Source organism: Antechinus flavipes, chromosome 3 (genome assembly GCF_016432865.1).
Source record: "Antechinus flavipes isolate AdamAnt ecotype Samford, QLD, Australia chromosome 3, AdamAnt_v2, whole genome shotgun sequence".
Lineage (NCBI taxonomy): Eukaryota > Metazoa > Chordata > Mammalia > Dasyuromorphia > Dasyuridae > Antechinus > Antechinus flavipes.
The window spans coordinates 616,307,964-616,331,604 of record NC_067400.1 but is presented as its reverse complement, the minus strand read 5'-3'; the positions used below and the strand labels follow the sequence as shown (position 1 = coordinate 616,331,604).

Genomic DNA, 23,641 nt, shown 5'->3' with positions numbered 1-23,641 from the left:
TTAAACAATGTGTCCTGCGTCTCCCCTTCCTTTCTCTCTCCTCTCCCTCCTTCCCCAAATGCCAGTCTTTGAGTGGCTCAGAGGAAGAACTGGGGATGGGTAGCAGGTTAACTAGAGAGGAGGGGACCCCGTCAAAGGATCAATGATTGTCTATTGCGTTAGGCAAGAAGTTAGGCTGTCCCCGTCCTCCCTTGAGGCTCGGCCTGCCGGTGCAGCTTGGGGTCTCCTCCTGGGAGGCCTTAGGGGCCAGCCTCACAAAGGGAAGGAACAGAAGGAGGCCGGGCGGCCTGGTCCAGAGGCCTTGCTTGTAAGAAGCCCAGGGGCTGGATGTTGAAGGGTTCTTGTCCATGGAAGCCCTGATAGTGCTGGGGATGCACTGGGGCCGTGGCCCCCAGACCGAGCAAGGAAAGAAATCCAGGGCCAGGCTAAAGAGTGCCCTATGGGCACTGTGTCCTGGTCCCAGAGGGTTCCCCTTAACTCTGCTCATCTTGAGATGTTCTCCCTCCCTCCGTCCTTTGCTGTGGATTCATTTTGCTCTCCGGGGGTGAGTGCTGTCTGCATCTGTTTCTCTTGGACATCTCATGTTTACGTATTTGAGCTGGTCTCTCCTCGCCCTCTGCACGGGGAGAAAGCCAGAGTCCGTCTCCGGCCTCCTTCAGGCTCTTGCGTTGCCGCTTACCTCGGACCCCCGGCCCAGGGTCAGGACGGGAGCACGAGGCAGCGCGCTTCCTGCCCGCCATTCCCATAGTAAGTCAGCCTTTCTTTTCCCTGGCTCAGTGACATTCACCGTTTTTCTTGCTGTTTTTCAGATTTGGAACTGAGCGCTAAGACCACAGAGGAAGCTCCCGGAGAGACCGTTGCAGGAAAAGCACGCTCCCCAGGTACGAGAGCCAGAACCGGTTATGGTCAGCGTGTGGCCCCCGGGCTTCGGTCCCGCTTTGGGCCCCTCTCAGTGACACCCCCGGCGCGTGTAGCCCAGAAGGGACCGGTGCTGCCTTCCCTTCCCGCCCTCGTCGTCTTCTGGCCCTGAGATGGGCCCTGCTCTGCCTACCTCACCACCTCCTGCGGGGCTGGCTGCTCTCCCATGACTCCTGATCACCCTGGGGGGATTGGGATACGTCTCCCTGCCCTTGCCCTTCCCAGGATTCCCCTGTACCCCTTGGGCTTCCCTGAGGGGGGCCTTGCCCCTTGTGGCTCCTCTTCATGGCTGACCCCTGTGCCCCTCATTTCTCTGCCTGGCATTCCCTGGCTCCTCCTCGGGCCCAGCTAAAGGCCCACCTTCTGCAGGAACCTTTCCTTGCCCTCCCCACTCTTCGTGCCTTCTCTGAGCCCATCTCCAGTTTACCCTGCGGGGTCCTGCCGGACCCCCAAGCGTTCCGTCTGGAGAGCAGGGCGACATCCCTGACCCCTAGCACCCACCCATGATGCTGCCTTGAGGCTTCTCCTTCACCCAGCACGTGGCAGGCCCCAGGCAGCCTGCGTCCAGCCCAGCTCAGCCTTGTTCCTTGGGGAGTTCGGGGCCTGGCCCAGCCTTTGTCTCCCCACCAATTCCGGTGGCCCCACCTGGCCCCACACAGCAGGGCTCCACGCCCCTGGTTACAGCCTCTCCCTTGCCCTTCCACCTCTTCCTCCGCCTCAGGACCTCTGCCTTTGTTCTTTGTGCTTACTGTGTCCTCCAGCCCTCAGCTTCCCCCCTCGCACCCATGGCCTTCTCTCTCCCTCACTTTGACCGTTGGTGAACCAGTTCAGTCCCGCGCTGTTGTTCTGGACCGTAGGTCCCGCATCCCAGCTGCTTTTGGACATTTCTTATCGGAAGCATTTCAGGGAGAGAGAGGCAGCGAATGTGTAGCTCAAAGGGTGCCTGAGAAGGGGAGACCCTCCGGCTTCCAGGACTGAGTGGTTGGGCCCAGCTCTCCTCACTTCTGACCTGGGCCTCTGTGCCCAGTCTCCTAACAGACCCCTGGCCCTTCCTTCTCAAATAGGCCTCCGGTCAGATTCCGACTCCTAACCAGCGCCATCCTTCCTGCTGGGTTTTCCATAACAAAACACTCTCCCCTCCCAACACTCCCTGGTTTGTACACTGGCATGTATCCCACTCTGACGCCCAACAGTCTTCCCAGACTGCGTGTGACTCCCCCTCCGTTCTCAGTGTTCTGTCCCAACTCCTTGTTCCATCTCCTCTCTGCGGACTCTGTCCACACGGCTGGTTCTCCGGGCCCGAGATGCTGCCGGTCCGGCTCCTCAAATCCTTTACACTGAAGCTCCCTCAGCTTGAGTCACTTCCTTCAAGAGACCTTTGCTGCTCAGAAGTCACTATACGTGAAGAATAGGATTAGGAGACAGCGAGCACAGAGAAAAAGGCGTGATAAAAGATTAGGATCAGAAAGAGAAACATGGGAAGGTGGTAAGGTAGATTTCAGTCCCTAGGCAATATTTTCAATAAGAAAATGTCAGATTCCAAATTGAGCTCATTAATTATAACAGTGCATATGACTGTTTTAAGTCCCCTCATTAAATGAAAATATCTTACAAAATAGAACAACTCCTCTCCTTCAACAATGTTATAGGAAATTTATTTAATATATATTCATATAGCCAGAGCTAGTGTGGCTAATTTTCCTCTCCTTTATGAATCCTCTCATGTTGGGTAAGGTTTGTATTGTGTGAGAAAGTTTGCAGAATTTATTACATGTCCTTAAGAAAAACATAAATTCAGTCAAAATGAACAAGCATTTATTATCTCTCCCCACCTCCCTCTGTCTCACTGGGGGAAAGAAAAGGAAAACAAAATTCTTGTAAGAAATAAGCATAGAAAGGCAAAATAAATTCCCACACTGACCGTGTTAAAACGTATAGTTCGTCCTGCAACTTTAAGCGCATCGCTTCTGAGTTAGGTAGCGGTCTTTCTCATACATCTTTTGGATTCGTGATTGGTCTTTTCATTGATCAGAATTCTTAAATCTTCCAAAATTATTTGTTATTATATAAATTATATTTCTGGTTCTGTTCATCTCCTTCTTTATCAAATCATACAAGTCTTCCCGAGTTACTCCGAAGTCATCCTTTTCGTCATTTCTTAATGGATTAATGTATTTCTGTAAATCCTAATACAGTCAGTTCATTCATCCTTCAAATTATTCCCACAGCCCCTCTCTCCCTTTCTAGTTCTTTGCTACTATACAGAGAGCTGCTAAAAGTATTTTTGTTCCACTGGATTTTTTCTTTCTTTGATCTTTTTGGTCTATAAGACTACTAATGGAAACTCTATGGAAATGCCCAAATTAGTAACTTTTGGATCATCATTCCAAGTTGTTTTTAAGAATGACTGGACCGGTTCACACCTTCCCAATCCTGAACTGATGTGCCTCAGCCTTCCAATGCTGCTCATTTTCTTTCATCTGTGGAAGATCAGAGTTGCTTGAATTTGCCTTTTTAAACCTTAGTGATAGTTAGCGTGTGTTCATAGGGCTATTTATAGCTTCTGGTGGAAATTGCCCTTTCGTATCCTTTGACCCTTTTTTTTTTTTTTTAACCAGTTGGAGAATTGTTCTTATATTTCTTTTCCCCAATTAAATATTTATCTTCTAAGCTTATCTGACTTGTGCTAGAATAATAACCTATTGTGATTTTTCTTGGGTTTTCTAATTAGGACAGCCTGGTGTATTTTTAGATATTTGTGAAGCAGATATACCAGAAAACCTCCTTCTGCTAGTCTACTATTCTTAGGGTGGGTGTCTTCTTCCATTGCTACTTCTCTATGAATTTGCTCCAATGTGGTTCTTAATTCTTCTTCCTCCTTCCAGTAATAAGCAGCCCCAGATGCTAGTAGGAGGTACCTGGAATATTTTAGTGGCTTTCTAATTAGTCTTCCAGCATCCATCTCTCAAATCTTAATTGATATTCCTTATGCCCTCTTCTGATCATGTCACTCTTTTGCTTAAGAAGATCTAATGGCCCCCTATTGTCTTTATGACAAATAAATTAAAAATAATATTTTTTCCACATTAGAATGCATTGTATTCTTGCTTCCTACCTTCACCCCATCTCAGCTGCACACAAGGCACTTCTCTTATGTAGAAGAGTTCTGGGATTCCTTCATCCTTTCTGGCTCCAACTGGACCCCTCGGTGAACAAGTTCAGCTCTGTACCATCCTCTCCTCTAGAAACCCCATGTCCTTTACCCTGTTGTGGAAAAGAACTCTGCCAAACCTGAGCCCTGGGTCACCACCACAGCCGCTATGTTTGCTCCTATTTATGTGCTTCAGGAGAAAATGGAGAGCCTCCGGCCCTGGGCTGCCTGGGTCCTCCCTGGGCTCAGGCAGTCCTTCCATAGCTCCTTGTTGATTCATGGTCCCCTCACCAGCTTTTCCAAATCCATTCACCACTCCTGAAATCTCCAGAGCCTCCCCCCATCCCCACCCACTCATCTGAGAGTGTTGTTATTTCAGGCATGTCTAACCCTTTGAGATCCCAGTTGGGGTTTTCTTGGTGTGATTAGTCATTTCCTTCTCCAGCTCATTTTACAGATGAGGAAACTGAGGTAAGTGGGGTCACAGGATTTGCCCAGGGTCATATAGCTAATATCTGAGGCTGGATTTGAACTCAGCTCTTCCTGACTCCAGGCCCACTTTTAACCTCTGTGTCACCTAGCTGCCCCGGATGATCTGCTGGACCTCCTAAAGAAATGCCGTTCCCCAAGTTGGGAACGGATGAGATCCCCAAGCCAACTAACGAGGTCGGGACAAGATCCTGAGGGATGCCCCCCCGAAGGGCCTCACATCCCCTCGCCTCCAGTCCTTCCGGCTCCCGTCTCTCCTCCACGTGGTCAGAAAGTGCTCCCCTATGCTCAGGGGATGTTGACCGTCCCCTATGCAGTAAAGTTCATGGCTCCCTTTTCCTCCAGGAGCAAAACTGTTTTGTTTTCTGGGTTTGTTTTTCCAGTTATGTTTTTTCCCCTTCCTTCTGCTACAGATGCAGCAATATGTTCCTTCAATGATTTTACTTTCACCTTTTCCTTTTAAAGGTGTCCCTGTTCCCACTGGTTCTCTTCGTACCCCCAGTTCCTTTTCTCTTTGTTACCCTTTCCCTTCAGTGTTTTGTGTCTTTGTTCCTCTCTCCTCCTTTTATCTTTTTTTCTGGTTATATATTTCTTCTGCCTCATTTTTTCCTTTGAGTCAAGTAGGTTCTCCTTTCCTCCCCTTCAGTTAGTCCTGTTCACTGGTTTTCTAGTTTCATTTTTCGTACCCCTTTCTCAAAAGGATTCCTCCACACTCTGTTACTCTAGTTGCTCATTGTCTGATACCTGATCTCCACGGTTAGCCAGTCTCTTTCTTTTCTCTGTATTTGTTAGACATCTCTCTGCCAGGGTCCTGTAGGGCTTGCCCAAGGGATTTCCCCTTCCTGGGTCTTGCTTCTAGAACTGTGCCCATTATTGCAGGGGTCAGAGAGGATGATGCCCAAGGTTAGGCCCCTCTCCCTGGTACTCATCGGACTCCCTCACTCCCAGGTCAAGTAAAGTTCCCAGACACCAAATCCCAGAGGCTTCTTTATGTCCAAGGTCCTCAGCTCCTTTCACCCCTGGCAGCATTCATCAAAGGAGCCCTCTCGCCCCAAATTAAGGCCTCCCCCACTTCAATCTTTGCCTCCCTTTGCACCCTTTCCTTTAGGCTGTTCTCTTTCTGAGATCATAGAGATCCCCTATCCCGTATCACTGGTTCATCACTCACTCTTCCTTGTCCCCTTTTTCTGCTCCTTTTCATGTACCTTTCAGTGTAGTCCCACAAAATAGACACTGACTGCTTTGTTTTAGTAGGTGTTGCTTGGTTCTGTTTCTCATGCCCACTCTCTATCCCTTTCTTTTAGTTGTGATCAGATTTCTTCCTTCACTGTTGCCTCCTTGGGTACCTTCAGAGATGTCTCTTACTGGTTTTTCTGTTTTACTTTATTACTATTGCTGCCTGATTTATTTACTCTTGCCTCAATTCTGGTTTTTGAAGTATTCAAGAAGCAAATAATTTCTTCACTTCTGGTTTTCTTTCTAAAAATGTTTCAACTCTTCTTTATTATTGAAAGTCCATCTTTTGACTTATATAGTTAAGCTCCGGTTGTAACCTAGGTCACCCTGGGCTGCATCCTGATCTCCATTGCTCTTTGGAATAAATATTCTGAATATTTAATTATTTTATTTATTTATTATTATTTAGGTTATATTATATTATTAATTAATATAAGTTACAAAATATATAAATATATAGTAAAGTATATAAATATGTATAAATAATATAAATTATAAAATTAAATAATAATTTATTCAGAATAAATATTATTCCATTCTCTTTTCCTTTTTCTAGAGGGTACTGAATAGTCTTGTGGCTGTACATTCTGATCTCTTCTGATGGCTTGAAGAACTTGTTGCTGAATTAGATTGTTAAATTTAACCCCTGTGTCTTACAGTTTGCACATTGGGGCTTTTTTTTTTTCTGGAAATGATTTCTGAATTCTTTTAAGTAGAATTTCATTTTCTTTGAAGTTCTGGGCAGTTACCTTCTCTTATTTCCCTCGTTATGGTGTTAAGGTTTTTTTGTCCTGTTGTATTTTTCTGGGAAACCTGTGATTATTAGATTACTTCTTCACATCTTGTCTTTGAGATCCAAATGCTTTGCTTTGCATAGTGAGCACATTTTCTTTTTAATTTTTTTTGTTTTTGCTTCTCTTCCTCTAGATTGTCTTTCACTTCTGTATTTTTCATTCCCTGTTTATTGTTCTCTCTTTTGTTTCTTTGGTGAAGCTTTCTAATACATTGAACATTTTTTTTTATTCTGGTTTTTTTTTTTTTGCTGTGCAAGATATAAATTCCACTCCCATAATTATATTTGTATTTTAAACCATTCAGAAGTAGCTTGTTATGGCTCTGTCTTTTCAAATTCCACAGGTTTTCTGTCTCCTCAAGCTTTGATTGATAGGTATCTGCACTCATTTACTGGATCTGGAAGCCCTATTTCCCCCGTTACTGTTTTTCCTGTTGATTGATCTGTTTGTGTTGTAGGTCTTTAAGATTTCTTCTTGAAACTTTTGGCAGTTGTAGATTTTTTGACCCTCCCTTGTTTCCTGACTTCCTCCCTTCTCAATTAGGGTTTCTAAAGAGCCTGGATCTCAGCATCCCAGCCTCCTCTTGCACTGGCTCATCTGTGGTTCGCTGCTGCCTCAGTGGAATTGTGGCTGTCAGAAGGGAGCCCCGTGGGGTCCTCCCCTGGTGTGGTTGGGGTCCTGCTCTGCTGTCTTGGGGCCTTTCCTCTGTCCCTTAGTTTTCGGGCCCAGATTCTGCTGGCACCAGCGGCTCTGGGTTTGGTCCTGGAGGGTTGTGACTGTTGAGGTCACACCAAACTTCCCAGCCTCAACATCAGTGGAAAGAGGAAGGGGATGGGATGGGTTTTAATATAAGTGAGCCTCTGTCATGCCCTGGTAGCATGGGGTTGGGAGAGGGCTCTGAGTGAGCTCAGGTCAGTGAGTATCAACTTCTGAGGTTTTATTGGGGAGGGGGATTAATTTCTTTTGGATTCTGAGTGTCCTTGACTATTGAAGTAGTTGAATTTGCTTTTATCTTTTCTGTTTTGGAGTGGTTTGGGAAGTCATAGGGAATTGGAATAAATATCTCATCTGCCCTTTTATTGCAACTCAGCAACACAGTTTCCCAGTCCATTTTAAATCTTTGTTTCAACAACCCTTTATTGAATATAATTTTATTACGTCATGGTCAGTAAAAGATGCAGTTAATATCTGCTTTTCTGCATTTGTTTATGAAGGTTTTATGTGTTAACACATGGCTAATTTTAAGAAGGTACCATGTATAGTTTCCATTCCCCTTTCAAAATTTCCCAGATAACTTTTATACTAGACTTTTCTAATGATTCTACTTTTTTTTTTTGGTTCTATTTATCTAGGTCTGAAAAGGATAAATTGAGATTCCCTCATTATTATAGTTTAACTGTCAATTCTTTAAATCTTTCCTTTAAAAATTAAGATACTATGTCATCTTACACATGCCTAGTATTGATATTAATTCATTGTCTTTTAACCAAATGTGCTGTCTGTGCTTACTTATCTCTTTATTGGGTATAATTTTGCTTTTGTTTTGTCTGAAGTCATGACTACTACCTCTGTCTTTTATTTCAGCTGAAGTGTAATAGATTGTGCTCCAAATCCTTATTTAAACTCTTTTGTGTATTATTACTGTTCCAGGATTGTTCCCATTTCCTTGTTCAGTTACTTGTATTTTTGTACCCAGATTTGTGTTAATGTATTTTTTCTTCCTTTACCCAATGCAGATAAGAGTGAGGTTTTTTTTTGTCCATTCCTTCCTGGTACCCCCTTCTTTTTGTATGTAATCTTTTTACACCTCATTTGTGGGAAATAATTTTCCTCATTCTTCCCTCTCCAATCCATTCTTCTTTTTAGATCATCTAAGCACAAAAGAATCACAATCAGGTCCTCTACTTAGATTTCTTCTATGATTCTAATAATGATAAAGTTCTGGGAAGGTATATCTCTTCATATGAAAATATAGTTTAATTTTATTTCTGTTAGGTTTTTTTTAAACTCATGATTACTTTTTCATGTCTATCTGGATTCCTTTGTACATTAAATTTTCTTTTTGGCTCTGGTCTTTGGGTTGTTTCTACTTGTCTCAGGCATGTTTGGAAATCCTCTCTTTAATTAAAGGTCCATTTCTTCTCCCCCTTGTCTCCCATGGGATAATAATCAGTTTTGTTGGGTTGGTTATTCTTGGATGTAAACCTAGATCCTGTATATTCTGGGATATCATATTTTAACCAAATAGTCACCTTTTTTACTAGTGGCTGCTAGATTTAGCCGGATCTTCTGTGTTCCTGATTATGACTTCATGGTATATGAATTATTTTGGACTCGTTACTGTATTTTTCTAGAGTTTTTTTTTTAAAATAATTCCTTGAAAAATATTGTCTAGGTTCTTTTGTTGTTGTTGATGATGACTTTTGGGTGATCCATTGATTTTTAAATTTGATCTGTTTTCCGGGTCAATTGTTTATTCTATGAGGTTTTCAATTTTTTTGCTTGGTGTTGTCTCTTGATGTTTCATGGAGTCATCTGCTTCCATTAATCTAATTCTCATTTTTGAAAAGGATTTTCTTCAGAAAGGTTTTATAACTCTTTCCCTAAATTGCTAATTTTCTTTTCTTCCCTTGCCCTTGCCTCTTTTTCCTATTTTCCCCTTTACTACTATCATTTGTTTTTTAAATTAATTTTTGAGTTCCTTCTTTAATTCTTCTGTGAATCCTTATTGGACATGTGCCCCAGCTGTCCTTTTCTTTGAGGTTTTGCTTGTAAATATTTTCAAGTCATTCTCTTCTTTGTTTCTTGAGTATTTCGGTCACCTTTATAGCTCTTTATGGACAAATTTTTTCTCTTTCTTTTTCTTCTTTTTCATTCTCCAAGTCAACTTCTCGACTTTGGGCCTTACTGCTAGGCTCTGCACATTTGGTGGGGTGAAGGGGATAAATGTCAGGCTCGAGTTTCTGTCCTTTTCTTCTGCTTTCCCAGCTCTGGATGGGGCTTTTACAGTGGAATGATCTGGGGGAGTTCTGTTTATTGCTTTACTGGTCTGAATTTTACAAGGTTAAGTTCCAAAATTCTTTCAGATTATGTCAGGTTGGGAGTTTCACCGGACTCATTCACTGTCGGTTCGGTGAGTCCCTTTGGTTTGGCTCGTTTCCTTCAGGCTTGAGAGCCACGGGACTGGTTCGCTTGTTGGAAATTGTTCTTAGAGCTGATGGTCCTGTCTGTGCCCCAGCTCCGCAGGGTAAGTCACGGGGTAGCCAGGTCCCTTTCTGCATCCCATCCTCTGGATCTGTCCCTGGTGCTGGAAGGCTCCCAGCCGGACTTGTGCACAAGCTCTTCTGCCCTCCCCGAAGCCGCCCGGGCTCCATGAATGTCTCACCGTGCTTCATGATTTTGCCGATTAGAATTCTGACCGTTGAGGAGGTTTTGGGGAGAGTTAGATTCGGTGGCCTCCTCTCCATCCAGGGCTGGGACCCCCACTGCCTTCAGAGACTGCCTAGAGTTCCGGGGCTGTTGTCTTCCTGTTCATGGGGAGTGTGATGCTGGGGATGGTGGCTCCAGATTCATTTGGTTCAGGCTCTTTTGTCTGGGCTGAGCTGGGCTTGAGGGCTAGATATGACCTCCTGTCCTCTGCTTTTTGCCCTTGACCTGTGACCTTGATCTTGTTTGCTCTGGGATCTCCAGGACACTCTTGGAGCAGGGATTTGGGGAGGAGAGAAGGGAATACTATCCAGTCTGTTCCTGTTTTGAGTGGGGGAATCTGGAAGTCCTTCTTTCTAACTCTGACTAGAGTAGTCTGTCTCTAAACCCCAAGGGAATGTTTATGGAGGCTCCACAGTCATCTGTAGCCTGTGTAGGAACAGGTATCCACAATCCCCCCACTCTAACAACTGACCTTTCAAGAAGAATTGTACAGAAGGTGAAGCAAAGTTGTGTGTCTGAGAAGAAATGTCAGTGTCACAGGTTTTCTAAAACTTGGGGTGGGAATTTAACTCTCCCGGGCCCTATGAGTCTGGTTGGGAAAGGTGAGTGACCTGCTTTCCGGGGAGCCAGGAACGGCCAGGACGCTCTGTGACTGGGACTCTGTAGTCCTTCACCTTCTGTCTCTGGGGCTCCTTGTGCTGCTTGATTGTTGGCAGATGGGCTTGGGAGCCTTTCAACAGTTGAAGCAACAAGCCATTTGTTTCTTATAAAAAGGTAATTGCCTTTTGATAGAGTGGAACTCTTGGAAGTGGTAGAAATAAAAATTGGATTTTTACCAAATGTCTTTAAAGTATTAACCTATCGACTAAGGGAATTCAGAGTTTTTTTTGTTTGTTTGTTTATTCGTTTTTGTTTTTGCTTATTTCAATGCCATTATCGACAAAGAAACAAGACAACTAACAAGAATGATAAAGAACTCATCATGTACCACAAGGGCTAGTAACAGCTGTCCCTCCTGTATAATTCCCATGGTGCTTCACACAGAATATATTTCAAAAAGACTGTTCCAGCCGCTGTCCCTCATTGGAAGATGGTTGCTATAGTATTTCAAAAGTTAATTGTGCCAGAATTTGTTCTTGCTGTGAGTCAGGCTGATGGGCAGAACAGAAGAACATTTTAAAAAGCTGGAGTTGTAGGGTTTTGGTTATGAAGATGCCTGATACATAGCTTCCATTTCTGCTTTTTTTTTTTTGCATGTTTAACCATATTGCTTATTTTTTTGATCTAATACTCAACAAAGAATGATCTCAAGATCTGTAAGAGCATTTCCACTATTGATGCAATATAAAATGGATGTATTTATTTTATTTGTGCCAATTATGCTATTGATAAGTTTTCCCCCTTTAATATTTAGTTTACATATACTGTGGGAAATAAACTCATTTGCTATTCAACCTGATAATGCTGCTTTTGCTAAGTTGATCACACTTCAACACACAACAACTTCAATTGATGAAACTTGATGAAATTGAGCACTTCTGTAATCATTGACAATTCAGAAGGGTTTTTATCTGGGATAGGGATGGGGGGAGATAGCAGGTTTTTCTTTTATTATGAAAAAACTTCCTTCGTTTGCAACTACCCTCCTCACTTTCCTATTTTCTTAATATTCCATTATAAAAAAGATTTTAAAAGAAAAATAATTATCAGCAATGAATATTGCTGATTATTGACCGAGTCTGACAGTATATGCAACATTTGCCATCTCCAGCCACTTCTATGGAAGGTACATTTGGTACACTTTCTAAGGAAAGTCCATTTGCTTAAGTCCTTTCTGGGGCTAAGCTTGATTGATAGTGCTGTCATTGTGCATATTATTTTGCTGGTTCTGCTGCTTTCACTCATAAGTCTTCCTAGGTTTCTTTGAATTCTTCATTTTGCTTTTCACGGTGCAGTAATCATCCATTATGTCCATGCGCTACGATATATTGATCCATTTCCTAATCATTGTATTGGTGTGCTGTTACTGTTAGTTACTGAAAGGAACATTTGGAGGAAAGGGAAACAAAAATGAGACATAGGGGTATTCTAAGGACTGATAACCAACTATATCAGATCAGTCATTGTAATTTGAGACTTTCTGGTCTCAAATGAAAGATGAGCCAGTATAAGTTGACCAACTTTATTTTAACATTTATCTACTTTATGATCTCTTCCCTCTCTCCTTTTAACCTTAGATGAGAACAGAGAGGTATACTGGATGCTTTCTTTCTTAGCAGACCAACCTCCAGGGACTTTTACTGATAGACTATAAAATCATGATCATTTAAAAAGGAATTTACTCCACAAATAACTATTCTATTTATGTAGAATAGTTTATGTTTAAATAGAATTTAAATATAGATTGTTTGAAAGGCATAGGCGCTCTTATTGTAGACTAATATAGATCTAACTGAAATAAGTGAAGAAGAAATACAAAACTTGAAAGCAAGTTCCTATATGGAAACAATTCTTTTAAGGTTTGTTTTATAGGGCAACTGGTTATATTTACTTTTCTTCTATATATATATATATATATATGTATAATCTCTTTGACTTTTTAAAATCTCTTTGATTTAAAAATCTGCTTTTATATGATTAGAATTATATATAGCTTACATAATAATTTTTTCTTCATGTCTTTTACAATATTTTCTCAAATCATCAGTAAGCAAGCAGTCTACTTTGAGAGCTGAGATATAGTAAAGCTTGATTTGATTTAACTGTAAAATAGGATTAACCCGAGAATGGACAAAATATCAAATATGAGGAGATTGGTTTTTGACTGTACCCTGAATATTGTACTGCATAAAATGTAACTCTTTAAAATAAAGGTTAATTTAATTGTAAAAATAAAGTTAATTAAATTGGAAAAATAGTATAGGGGATTCTGTAGTTTAGAATAGAGGTTGATGAGAGAAGCTAAGGACATATTTGGTTGGTTAGGTATTTGTTTCTTTAGCTCTATTTTAGCTCTATAGTTGGAGGGGAAACAAGGCTTAAAGAATAACCACTTTTAGGCGTGGATATGTTGATAATAACTGAAAATCAATTTTCATTTTCCTTCTGTTTTCTGGATAAAGAAAACAATGTTTACACTAGAAGTGATAGACCAGAAATGCTAACAAGGATTTGCTCCAAGAAAAGTGGAAAAAAAAAGAATAGTAAGAGATCCCTTGATGCCCTTTATAATACTTCAAGTCATTCTACCCATATGAATCACATCCTTGGGTCTGGAAAGTGTTGGAAAGTGTTACTGAGCGTCTCTCTGTGGAATTGGGAAAAAATATGGAAAACGAGAGAGAACAAGAACTGATGAAGATTAAATGCTACTCTGATACTAAAGAGGTGGGAAAGGGGGTGAGAAAGAGAAGGGATTCCATAAGATATAAAGTGACTTCATGATGCTTTTATAGTGTATTCACTTTTATAAAAGCCCATGAGTGGTAAAAAAAAAATATTAAGGGCTTGATAGTATGCTCCTTAAATCTGCAGAATCCTAAAGAATCTTGACATTCTAGAACATGGGAGTTGGGATGTAAGAAGAAAATGCAGCAGAGACTCAGGGGAGGGAGGCAGCTTTATATAGTATACAGTGGCTATATACATAGCCAGAATGGTTGTGGAGCAAAAGTGAATCCCAGTTTCTTCCCAGAAAATGTTTGGGATCTTAGGGGATTTGAAGCACAAGTCAGCTTGATATGCCCCCCAAAATCTCTCTTCACCTTTGCTTGTAATTGAGAAAAATTGCTTCCACGAATGTGGACGTGATGGCCCCAATTATCATGTCTTCTTATCCCTAAACTGGGCATAATAATAACACCTACTTCCCAGAGTTGTAGTCATGATGAGGAGATATTTTTAAAGGGCTTTGTAAGCCTTAAAGGATTTCACAAATGCTAGCTTTTAGCATTTGCTTCTGTTTTGTTATGAGGAATATCTGGATGCTGAAGCACCCTGAGTCCCAACCCAGGAAAGATCATTTGAAGGAACTCATCCATGGCTGTTGCCTAAAGAAGGGATTAGGTTTGTTCTGTCTGGTGCAGAGGACAGGACATGGGGTAGGTGGGCTCGAGAGTACAGAGAGCAGGGACTTCCTTGAAAGGGGGTGCTCCTGCCTGCCCCCGAGGTCTTCATCTTGGGGATCAGAGTCCGGAGTCTGGCTGGAGAACTCGTGTTTAAGTGAGAACACATGTTCCAGAGTTAAGGCTTTTTTTCAGGTTCCTTTTTCAACTTGTCTAGAATTTGCTGTGGCTGACTTCACTCTGTCTTCAGGATATGGTTCTCCTATCTGGCCCTCTCCCTTCTATCCCCCTCAGCCTCTTGAACTGAACCTTGTCATCAGGGTCATGACAGTTTATTGAGAGCTTCCCTCAGAGTTGTGTCCTCTCCCTCCCGACCCCCCTCAGACCCTCATAGCGTCCTGCCCCTAGAAGGCCAGGGTGGTCACCTTGCTGTGACATTACCCTGCTCAGCACATCAGAGCACGTATAGCCAGAATGGTTGTGGAGCAAAAGTGAATCCCAGAAGAGCCCCCCAAGGGGAGTCATATTCCTATGGGCCCACACTGCATCCAGATCCATAAATGGCCTGGGGAAAACCAGCTCCAGGTTGCAGAAGGGATGATTCAGAGAGGATTTATTTGGAAATTGGGGTGGATCCTAGGAACCAGCCGATCCTCCAGAATCATCTGAGCTCTTAGTCACTTCTTTGTTGACCCTGGGCAAGACACTGTGTGAGCCTCATCTGTATAAGTAACCTGCCTTTTATATAGTCTCACCTTAATGACATAAAGATTCATTGATGTGATTTATGGAAAGCATTTGACAAAATGTCCAGCCCTGTAATCATACCTCATCTGATGATAGTGGTTAATTAGGACTTATGGTCCCAATGGCAGAGGAACAGAGTAAGAGATCTTCCCTCCCCGTATCCTCCTTCTGCACATAAGGAAACTACGCCCAAAAGAGACAAAGTTATTTGCCCATCCTCACAAAGATAGAAAGTAAAGGCTGGGATTTGATTCCAACTTCAAAGAAGTTTCTTCTCTCAGTACCACATTAAGCTCTTATCTTTGAGGCAAGTAAGACTTGGTCCTATCTAATTGATCTTCCCTCATCCTTGCTCTCCTTCTGATATTTTCTTTCCATTCTTTTTCCCTTATCTTTTTTTCCTTGTTGTTTTTTCCATCTTTTCAGTTGTGTGTGATTCTTTGTGACATTATTTGGGTTTTTCTCGGCAGTCTTTGGTACTCGAGTGGGTTGCCATTTTCTTCTCCATTTTTATAGATGAGGCACTGAAATAAATAGAGTAAAATGACTTGCTCAAGATCACATAGCTAATAAATATCGAGGCCAGATTTGAACCCAGGAAGATGAACCTTTCTGATTCCAGGCCCAGTACTCTTTCCACTGTATCGCCCAGCTGCCTTTTTTTTTTTTTTTTTAACCTCTTTGTTACAGGTATTAATCTAGTATTTGGAATACCTCCTGTTCCAATCTGACTAGTTGGTATGCTCCATCATCTGTTTTCACTTTACACCGACACCACATCAGTCCCTCTCCCATCTCTCGCTCTCTAGCTCTCCTTTGCCTTTGCTCATTGACTCCACAGATCGTCGCACCAGGTTTGGTGGCCCTCAGTACCATGCGACTCTTGCATCTGGGTATGATGTACATGTGCATTACCCCACCCCCAATTTCTTTTCTCCCAGCTCTAAGAACTGGGAACATTCAAACTTTCTATCAATCTTTTTCAGAGTTGGAGCCTAGGACTAAAAACAAAGAGGCAACTCCAAAGGAGATCATAATAGGTGAAGAATCCTCCTCATTGGTGAAAGTTGAAAGACTCAAAAGGGCAAACTTTTATTACTCTACGCCTGGGGAATTTGGGGAAGGTGAGAAGTTGGAAAAGCGTCAGCCAGCAAAACAGGAGAGTGAGGTAAGAATGATTAAACGGCAGAAGATTCCAACTGGAAAGAAAGTTTATAAGTGTAAAGAATGTGGCTTCAGTCACAGCTCAACCTTTGTTAATCACAAGAAGATTCACATGGGAAAAAAGCCTTATAAATATAAAGAATATGGGAAAACCTTCCCTCGATTCTCAAGGCTCGCTCTACATAAGAAGATCCATGCTAAAGGAAATGTTTATAAATGTAATGAATGTGGGAAAACGTTTACTCAAAATTCAGTTCTTCTTCTACATCAAAGGATGCATACTGGAGAGAAGCCATATAAGTGTGAGGAATGTGGGAAAGCCTTCATTTACAATTCAAGCCGTGCTAAACATCTGAAGATTCATACTGGAGAAAAGCCTTATAAATGTAATGAATGTGGGAAAGCCTTCAGGCAGAGTTCAGATTTTGTTAGGCACCAGAGGATCCATACTAGAGACAAGTGTTATAAATGTAAAGATTGTGGGAAGGCCTTCTCTAGCTTTCCAAAGGTCATTCATCATCAGAAGATCCATACCAGAGTGAATATTTATAAATGTAATGAATGTGGAAAAGCATTTGCTAAAAATTCTGTCCTTCTTTTACATCAAAAGATACATACTGGAGAGAAGCCATATAAATGTGGTGAATGTGGGAAAGCCTTTTTTTATAATTCAGGCCTTGTCAAGCATCAGAAGATCCACACTGAAGACAAGCCTTATAAATGTAATGAATGTGGAAAAGCCTTCAGACAGAGCTCAGATGTTGTCAGGCACCAGAGGATCCATACTGGAGAGAAGCCTTTTAAATGTAACGAATGTGGAAGAGCCTTCAGTCAGAGCTCAGATGTTGTTAAGCACCAGAGAATCCATAGTGGAGAGAGGCCTTATAAGTGTGATGAATGTGGAAAAGCCTTTATTCGAAGCTCAAGTCTTACTACACATCGAATGATTCATACTGGAGAAAAGCCTTATAAGTGTGAACAATGTGGCAAAGGCTATCCTCAATTATCAAAGCTCACTCAACACCTGAAGATCCATGGTAGAGTGAAAACTTATAAATGTAACCAGTGTGGGAAAATCTTTCCTCAAAGCACAAGCCTTGTTTTGCATCAGCAGACTCATAAGAGAGAGAAGTCTTATAAATGTAACGAATGTGGGAAAGCCTTTGCCCAGAGGTCCCACCTAAACCAACATTTGAATACACATACTGGAGAGAAGCCTCATAAATGTAAAGAATGTGGGAAAGGCTTCAGTCATGGCTCAAATCTTATTAAGCACCGAAGGATTCATACTGGAGGGAAACCATATAAATGTGATGAATGTGGGAAAGCCTTCAGTCAAAGCTCAGCCCTTGTTAAGCACCAGAGAATCCATACTGGAGAAAAGCCTTATACATGTAATGAATGTGGGAAGGCCTTTAGGCAGAGCTCAAATCTTATTTCACATCAAATGATACACACTGGAGAGAAGCCTTACAAATGTAATGAATGTGGGAAAAGCTTCAGTCACATCTCAGATCTTGTTCGACACCAACGGATCCATACTGGAGAGAAACCTTATAAATGTAACGAATGTGGCAAAGCCTTTAGTCAGAGCTCGGTCCTCGTTAAACACCAAAGGATCCATAGTGGAGAGAAGCCTTATAAATGCAACGAATGTGGAAAAGCCTTTATTCTGAGTTCAAGTCTTATTGCCCATCAGATGATCCATACTGGAGAGAAGCCTTACAAATGTGGTGAATGTGGGAAAGGCTTCATTGAGAGTTCAGCTCTTATTGTCCATCAGAGGATTCACACTGGAGAGAAGCCTTATACGTGCAATGAGTGTGGGAAAGCTTTCACTCGGAGCTTAAACTTGATTGTACATCAGATGATCCATACTGGAGAGAAGCCATATACGTGTAATGAATGTGGGAAAACCTTCAGTCATGGATCAGGCCTTGTTAAGCACCAGAGAATTCATACTGGAGAGAATCCTTATAAATGTGATGAATGTGGGAAAGCCTTCAAGCAGAGCTCGAACCTTATTCGACACCAGAAGATTCACACTGGAGAGAAACCTTTTAAATGTAAGGAATGTGAGAAATCCTTCACTCAGAGGTTCCACTTAAAAAAACATCTGAATACGCATACCGGAGAGAAGCCTTATAAATGTAAGGAATGTGGGAAGGGCTTCAATCATGATTCAAACCTTATTAAGCATCGAAAGACCCATTCTGGTGGAAAACCATATAAATGTAATGAATGTGGGAAAGCATTCAAAAAGTTATCCGGAGTTTTCAAGCATCAGAGCATTCATACTAAAGAAAAGCCTTATAAATGTGAGGTATGTGAGAAAGCATTTACTCAGAACTCAGTACTTATCAGGCACCAGAAGACTCATTCTGAAGAAACAAATTAGCAGCATTGTGAAATCCTTTATTCCAAGATCCTAATGTATATCCAAGGATGCATATTGGAGAAAATAATTCTGAATATAATCAATGCAGGAAACCTTTAGTTAGTGTCCCCAACTTAACATCAGATGATTCATACTTCATTGAACTCTTAGGAAGAAATGAAAATGGTAAAGTCTTGATGGTTCCAGACCTTGTTTAAAACCAGATGAATCATACTACTGCAAAGCCTTATAATTATGATTATGGGACCTGTTCTATGTCATCAAAAAATTCATACTGGAGAGCAGCTTTATAAGAGTCAAGAAGCAGGGGATAATGTTCATAGACTTCTCACACTTTGTTCACCATCTAGTTCATACTGAGAAAAGAAAAAAAAAAGCCCAGTGACAAGGGCTGACATTTCTCTATGGCCTTTAAGGTTGACAAAAAGCTTGTCTCTTTTGATCCTCACAACAACCTTGTAAGGTAGGCAGGTAGTATTAGTATTGCCAGTTTCCAGATGAGAAAGCTGAGTGACTTGCCTACAGTCCCACAGCCAGTATCCAAGGCCAGCCTTGAACTGAAGTCTAATTTCAGCATTTACCATAACAGAACAAATGACAACTATATTAAGAGCTCGGTGGCTCAGAATTGACATTTTATCACGTTCCCACAAGTACCCTCCTTCCTCTATTTCTTTAGCTTCTTTGTACAGTTTCCCTTATTAGATTGTGAACTCCTTGAGGCAAAGACTTATTTTTTGTTTTCTTCTTTCTTTGTTTAATTTATTTCCTTGTTCCTTTGCTTCTTAATTTTTCTTTCTTTTTTTCTTTCTCTTCCACTCCTCCATTTCCCCTCCAACTCCCTTTTAATTCCTTTCCTTCCTCTCTCCCTCCTTCCATTACTCCATCTCTTTTCCTCCTTCCCTCCCTCCCTCCCTTCTTCCTCTTTCCCTCCTTCCCTTTTTCCTCCTTCCTCTCCTTCCCTCCTTCCCTCCCTCTTTTCCTTCCTTCCTTCCCTCACTTATTCCCTCCCTCCCTCCTTCCTTCTCTCCCTTTATCCCTCCCTTATTTCCTTCCTTCCTCCCTCCTTCTCTTCCTTTCTTCCTTCCTCCCTTCCTTTTTTCCTTCCTTTTCCCCCTTAATACTTTCCACAGAGGACATTATGTCTTAGCTCCTTAATAAATGTGTTTAGCTTACCTTCCCACGAATCCCCTATGCCAAACTGTCCAAACAGGTCATTGAGCATGATTTTAAAATACAATCTCAACATATTAGTGTCTGAATAATGAGAAGTATCGTGCAGTGTTTACCTTGTAGCTCTTGAGATCACTGTCACTCATCCACACAAAACATGATTACAGTTTACTACACAAGACTTTTCATATGTCTGGAGTTGCTGAAAGAATCACGTACAGAGGCTCTGCCTGTTAACACAACTCATTTGCTTATCCATCGCATGAAAAAGAGCTTCAATAAGACTATATTCATTGATGATATTGTATTGTGTGGAAATTTACTTCTTCATCTCCATAAAGAGGTGTCTCATTCTTAAGTGAATAATGTCATCTAATAGGTTTATATTCTAAACAAATAAAAAAAAGGGGGGGGGGAAGGAGACCTTGGATCTTGATGTACCAACTTGTTTATATTAGCTTTTTGTTGTTGTGGGACAAAGTAGAAACTAAGAGTGTCTCCCTTCCTATGGGAGAATGGCTGAGCAAATTGTATCTGTAAATGTAAACAATACTGTTGTGCCATGAGAAATGATGAAATAGAATCTTTTAGAAGAAACTGGGAAGACTTCTATGACTAATGAAGAAAAAATTAAATGGAGCTTGGAGAACAGTTTTTACAATGATAGTATCATTCAGAAAAACAGCATGGACAGACTTTTAAACTGATCAATGCAAAGATCAATTACCAGTCCGGAAAAAAGAAGAGAAAATATATCATTCAGCTCTTGACAGAGAGGTGGTGATGAACTTGCAATAGAGACCTATATTTTGTTTTTGGATGTGACCAATGTGTTGTATTGATTTTACCCATGTAGTTGTCTATTGAGGACTTTCTTTTCTGTATTGTATTTGATTTGCTTGACTAGATTGGGGTGGGGGAAATGGAGGTAGTAGGAACGATGAATTACAAGTTTTTTAAAGAAGTAATAAATTATATTTGTGTTCTAATATACAGCACTTATTTCAGTACAATATATTGTCCTACAGTGGTATTGCTCTGAATTAAATCCAGGCAAAGAACCACACTGCCAAAGAGGGCACCCTTTGTCTTGTTACTTTAAAAGATGTATTTCAGGACACTGTCTTTATAGAGTAGCAATGATAACTATGTATATTGGAAGGATTTGTTGGGAAAAATGTGAAATGCAGAAGCATTTAAAGTGGACGGCGTTTGTATTTTGAAGTTAATGTATTTGCAAGGTATATATGATGTACAATAAAATTAAAAGGTTTGGCAGAAATATCAGTCAGTATGCTTTTTTTAAGCACCTGCTGTGCTAAGTGCTGGGGATACAAAAAGAAGTAAAAGATGGTCCTTGTCTTCAAGGAACTTCTAATCTAATTTAGATCTTGCAGTCAAAGTAAAAGCCAAGCTTAATGGCACACGCCTGCAATCCCTGCTTTGGGGCTAGGGTGAAGCTGGCTGGTCCCACAAACAGAGAGAGCCCCTGAGTAGAGCGCTTCCAAGGAGGGATAACCTGGCCATTTGGGTCTGGCCCATGAGTGGCTGTTGTCCTTCCAGCCTGGAGGAGACAAGGGGATCCAGTCTTAGAACAAACAGATGGAACACAAATAGAAATTACAAGAACGTCCCAGTGGAAGTCTGAATGCAGCTCTCCAGATTCTAGCTGCGCGGCTGTGGGAAAATCCCTTACCTTTCTCGTGCTCTGCTTTGTTCTCTGCCGTGTAGTGTTTTGGCTGTTCCTGAAGGCCCCAGGACTCAGCTAAGTGCAACAGCCCGGCCTGTTCGGCCTCAGGGAGGAACTCGAGATCCCGGATGCCTTCCGAGAAGCCGGCCCGGCAGCCTCTGCCTTAGTGGCCAGAGACCCTCGAGTCCCAAGATCAGACAGTTTTTGTTCCTCCTGAGTCAGACAACTGCCCAGCCCACACTGCAGGGACTCTGGATGATTTTTCTTTTGCCACATCCCCCATTTACCATGGCAGCCATTCTAGACCTTTTCTTTGCTCTAGCAATCCTTCCCCAAACTTCTTCAGGTAAGACTCCTATCGAAAGGCACTAGATCTCCCTGAGAAAGAATGACAGGCGGGATACACGGTGAAGTTCAAATGGCATTTTTTAACATTTTCTTTGTAGGGGTAAGTTTGGACAGTCAACAAAACGACCTGCCCCATGTGTAGTGTGGCCGGTTCTCAGGGGTAGAAGGAAGCCCCTGTTCCATATTGCTCAGAAGCACTGAGACCACTTTCAAAAGCCCCCTCTTTTCTCCTGCTTCCATCAGACATGTCATTGACATCATCACCATCTCCTGTGTCTGCATCTTTGATTCCATTCTTCCTCCTCTCTTTCCCAGCCTGTTGATGTTGCTATTGCCCCTCTCTCCCTCAGATCTTTAGTCTCTCCCCAGTTCCTGGGTCCTCCTCCAATGCTTCCCCATCCCCCAAACCCAGCTCACTGGAACCTTCTGTCCCAGCTAGCTGTCACTCCGCTCGTGTAAACCTGTAGAACAGTCCTTCACTTCTTGGAGCTTCCGCTTCCTCTCCCATCTCTCCCAGCTTCTTGCTGACCACCCTCCCCAGATACTTTCCCCCTCTAGATTTGCAAGTCTCTTGTCCGCTTCTTTTCCTCCTGCCTTTTTGTCTCTTCTGTAGCATCTTCATTCAAGTCAAGACCAATTACTTCCTGTGTCCCCCACGGCTCTGTCCTGCTTCTGTACTAAGTAACTGTGTGGACTTGTCAGCTCCCACGGGCTCAGGAACTATCTGTAGGTGGGCGCTTCCCAGATCTCTGTGCTCAGCCTTGGTCAGAGTGGATGTCAGTGAATGAGTTGTGTGAAAAGCACTCTGCTTAGGACTGGAGGTTCAGAGCACTGGCCAACACCGTCCCTGCCCACAAGCAGCTTACCTGGTCTGCAAAAAATCCAGAGAGATGCACAAAGGATAATTTGGGGTAACCGCAGTGAAAAGGGATTAGGAAAAGCTTTTTGCAGAAGGTGGGATTGTAGCTGGCACTTGAAGGACACCAAGAGGTGGAGACAAGAGAGAGAGAGCTTTCCAGGAAGGGGGGACCCTGTGGAAACTCCCTGCTGGGGAGATGGAGTGTCTTATGTGAGGAGTGGTAGAGGTTGTGCAGAGAAGTAAAATGTAAGAAAACTGGAAAACTCGGGCAGGGCCAGCTTATGAAGAGCTTTAAAAGCCAAGCGGAAGATTTTATCTTAGATTCTTAGTGAAACAGGTTTAAGAATGGAGGGCGATATGGGATGACCTGTCAGATCTGTGCTTTAGAAAGATGACTTTGATAGGGAGTGGAGAAGGGACTGCACTACGGAAAGCCTTGAGGCAGGATGCTTGCCGTGGTACAGGAGGCGATGAGAGGCTGTCCTGGAACAAAGAGGAGAGAGGCAGGGAGGAGAGAGTTCGCATAGCTGCAATGACCAGGCTGGCCAACGGAGTTATCAGTGGAGCAGTGAGAGACTGCAGAGTCAGCCATCCCCCCCGGATAATGAGCCTGGCGTCCAGAAGAATGGGGGTGGCCACCAGGTAGTTAGGGGGAGGGGAGGAAAGGATGCCGAACCAGCTTTGTGCAAGTTGAGTACATCCAGTGGGTAGCTGGAGGTTGGCAGGGAGCTGGTGGTTGTAGTTCATTCCTTTCAGTTCTGGCCAACTCTTCGTGACCCCGTTTGGAGTTTTCTTGGCAAAGATACTGGAGTGCTTTGCCATTGTCTTCTCCATCTCATTTACAGATGAGGAAACTATTCACTGTGCTTTCTCATTGCCCCGAAAGAAAGTTTAGGGTGGAACAAATAAATCTGAGATTCTTTGGTAAACGGATCAGAAATGTGCTAATGGGACCTGTGTGGAACTTGGTGAATCTAGGGCAAAACAGCCAGGTCTGACTAATCCACATAAAAAGGCAAGGGGAGGGGAATGGAGCCCACCCGTGGTAGGACTCTCCAATTCAAAAACTACATCTGGTGAAATGACTAAGTTAAAGAAAATACTCACAAGTGCCAACAGTTATTGTAAATCCAATTCCATAAAAAATGCAACCCGAGGCTCCAGGAAAATACCGCTTTTCC

The 23,641-nt window shown here is 42.4% G+C and overlaps 2 protein-coding genes across 3 annotated transcripts in view; both read left to right on the top strand.

Moving 5' to 3' along the window:
• The window catches only part of LOC127556272 (zinc finger protein 91-like), a 90,143-nt gene extending 69,298 nt beyond the window's left edge, over positions 1–20,845 (top strand). The window contains exons 2-3 of the mRNA XM_051989325.1: positions 810–881; positions 15,815–20,845. Of these exons, the coding sequence (XP_051845285.1) occupies positions 810–881; positions 15,815–18,390 (2,648 nt within the window). The 3' untranslated portion in view covers positions 18,391–20,845. The remainder of the gene's footprint in view (positions 1–809; positions 882–15,814) is intronic.
• LOC127556273 (zinc finger protein 91-like) overlaps positions 1–23,641 on the top strand; it is a 132,143-nt gene that overhangs the window by 69,230 nt on the left and 39,272 nt on the right. For both annotated transcript variants that reach the window (XM_051989326.1, XM_051989327.1), the window contains exon 2: positions 810–881. The gene's annotated coding sequence lies outside the window, so the exon portion shown is untranslated. The remainder of the gene's footprint in view (positions 1–809; positions 882–23,641) is intronic.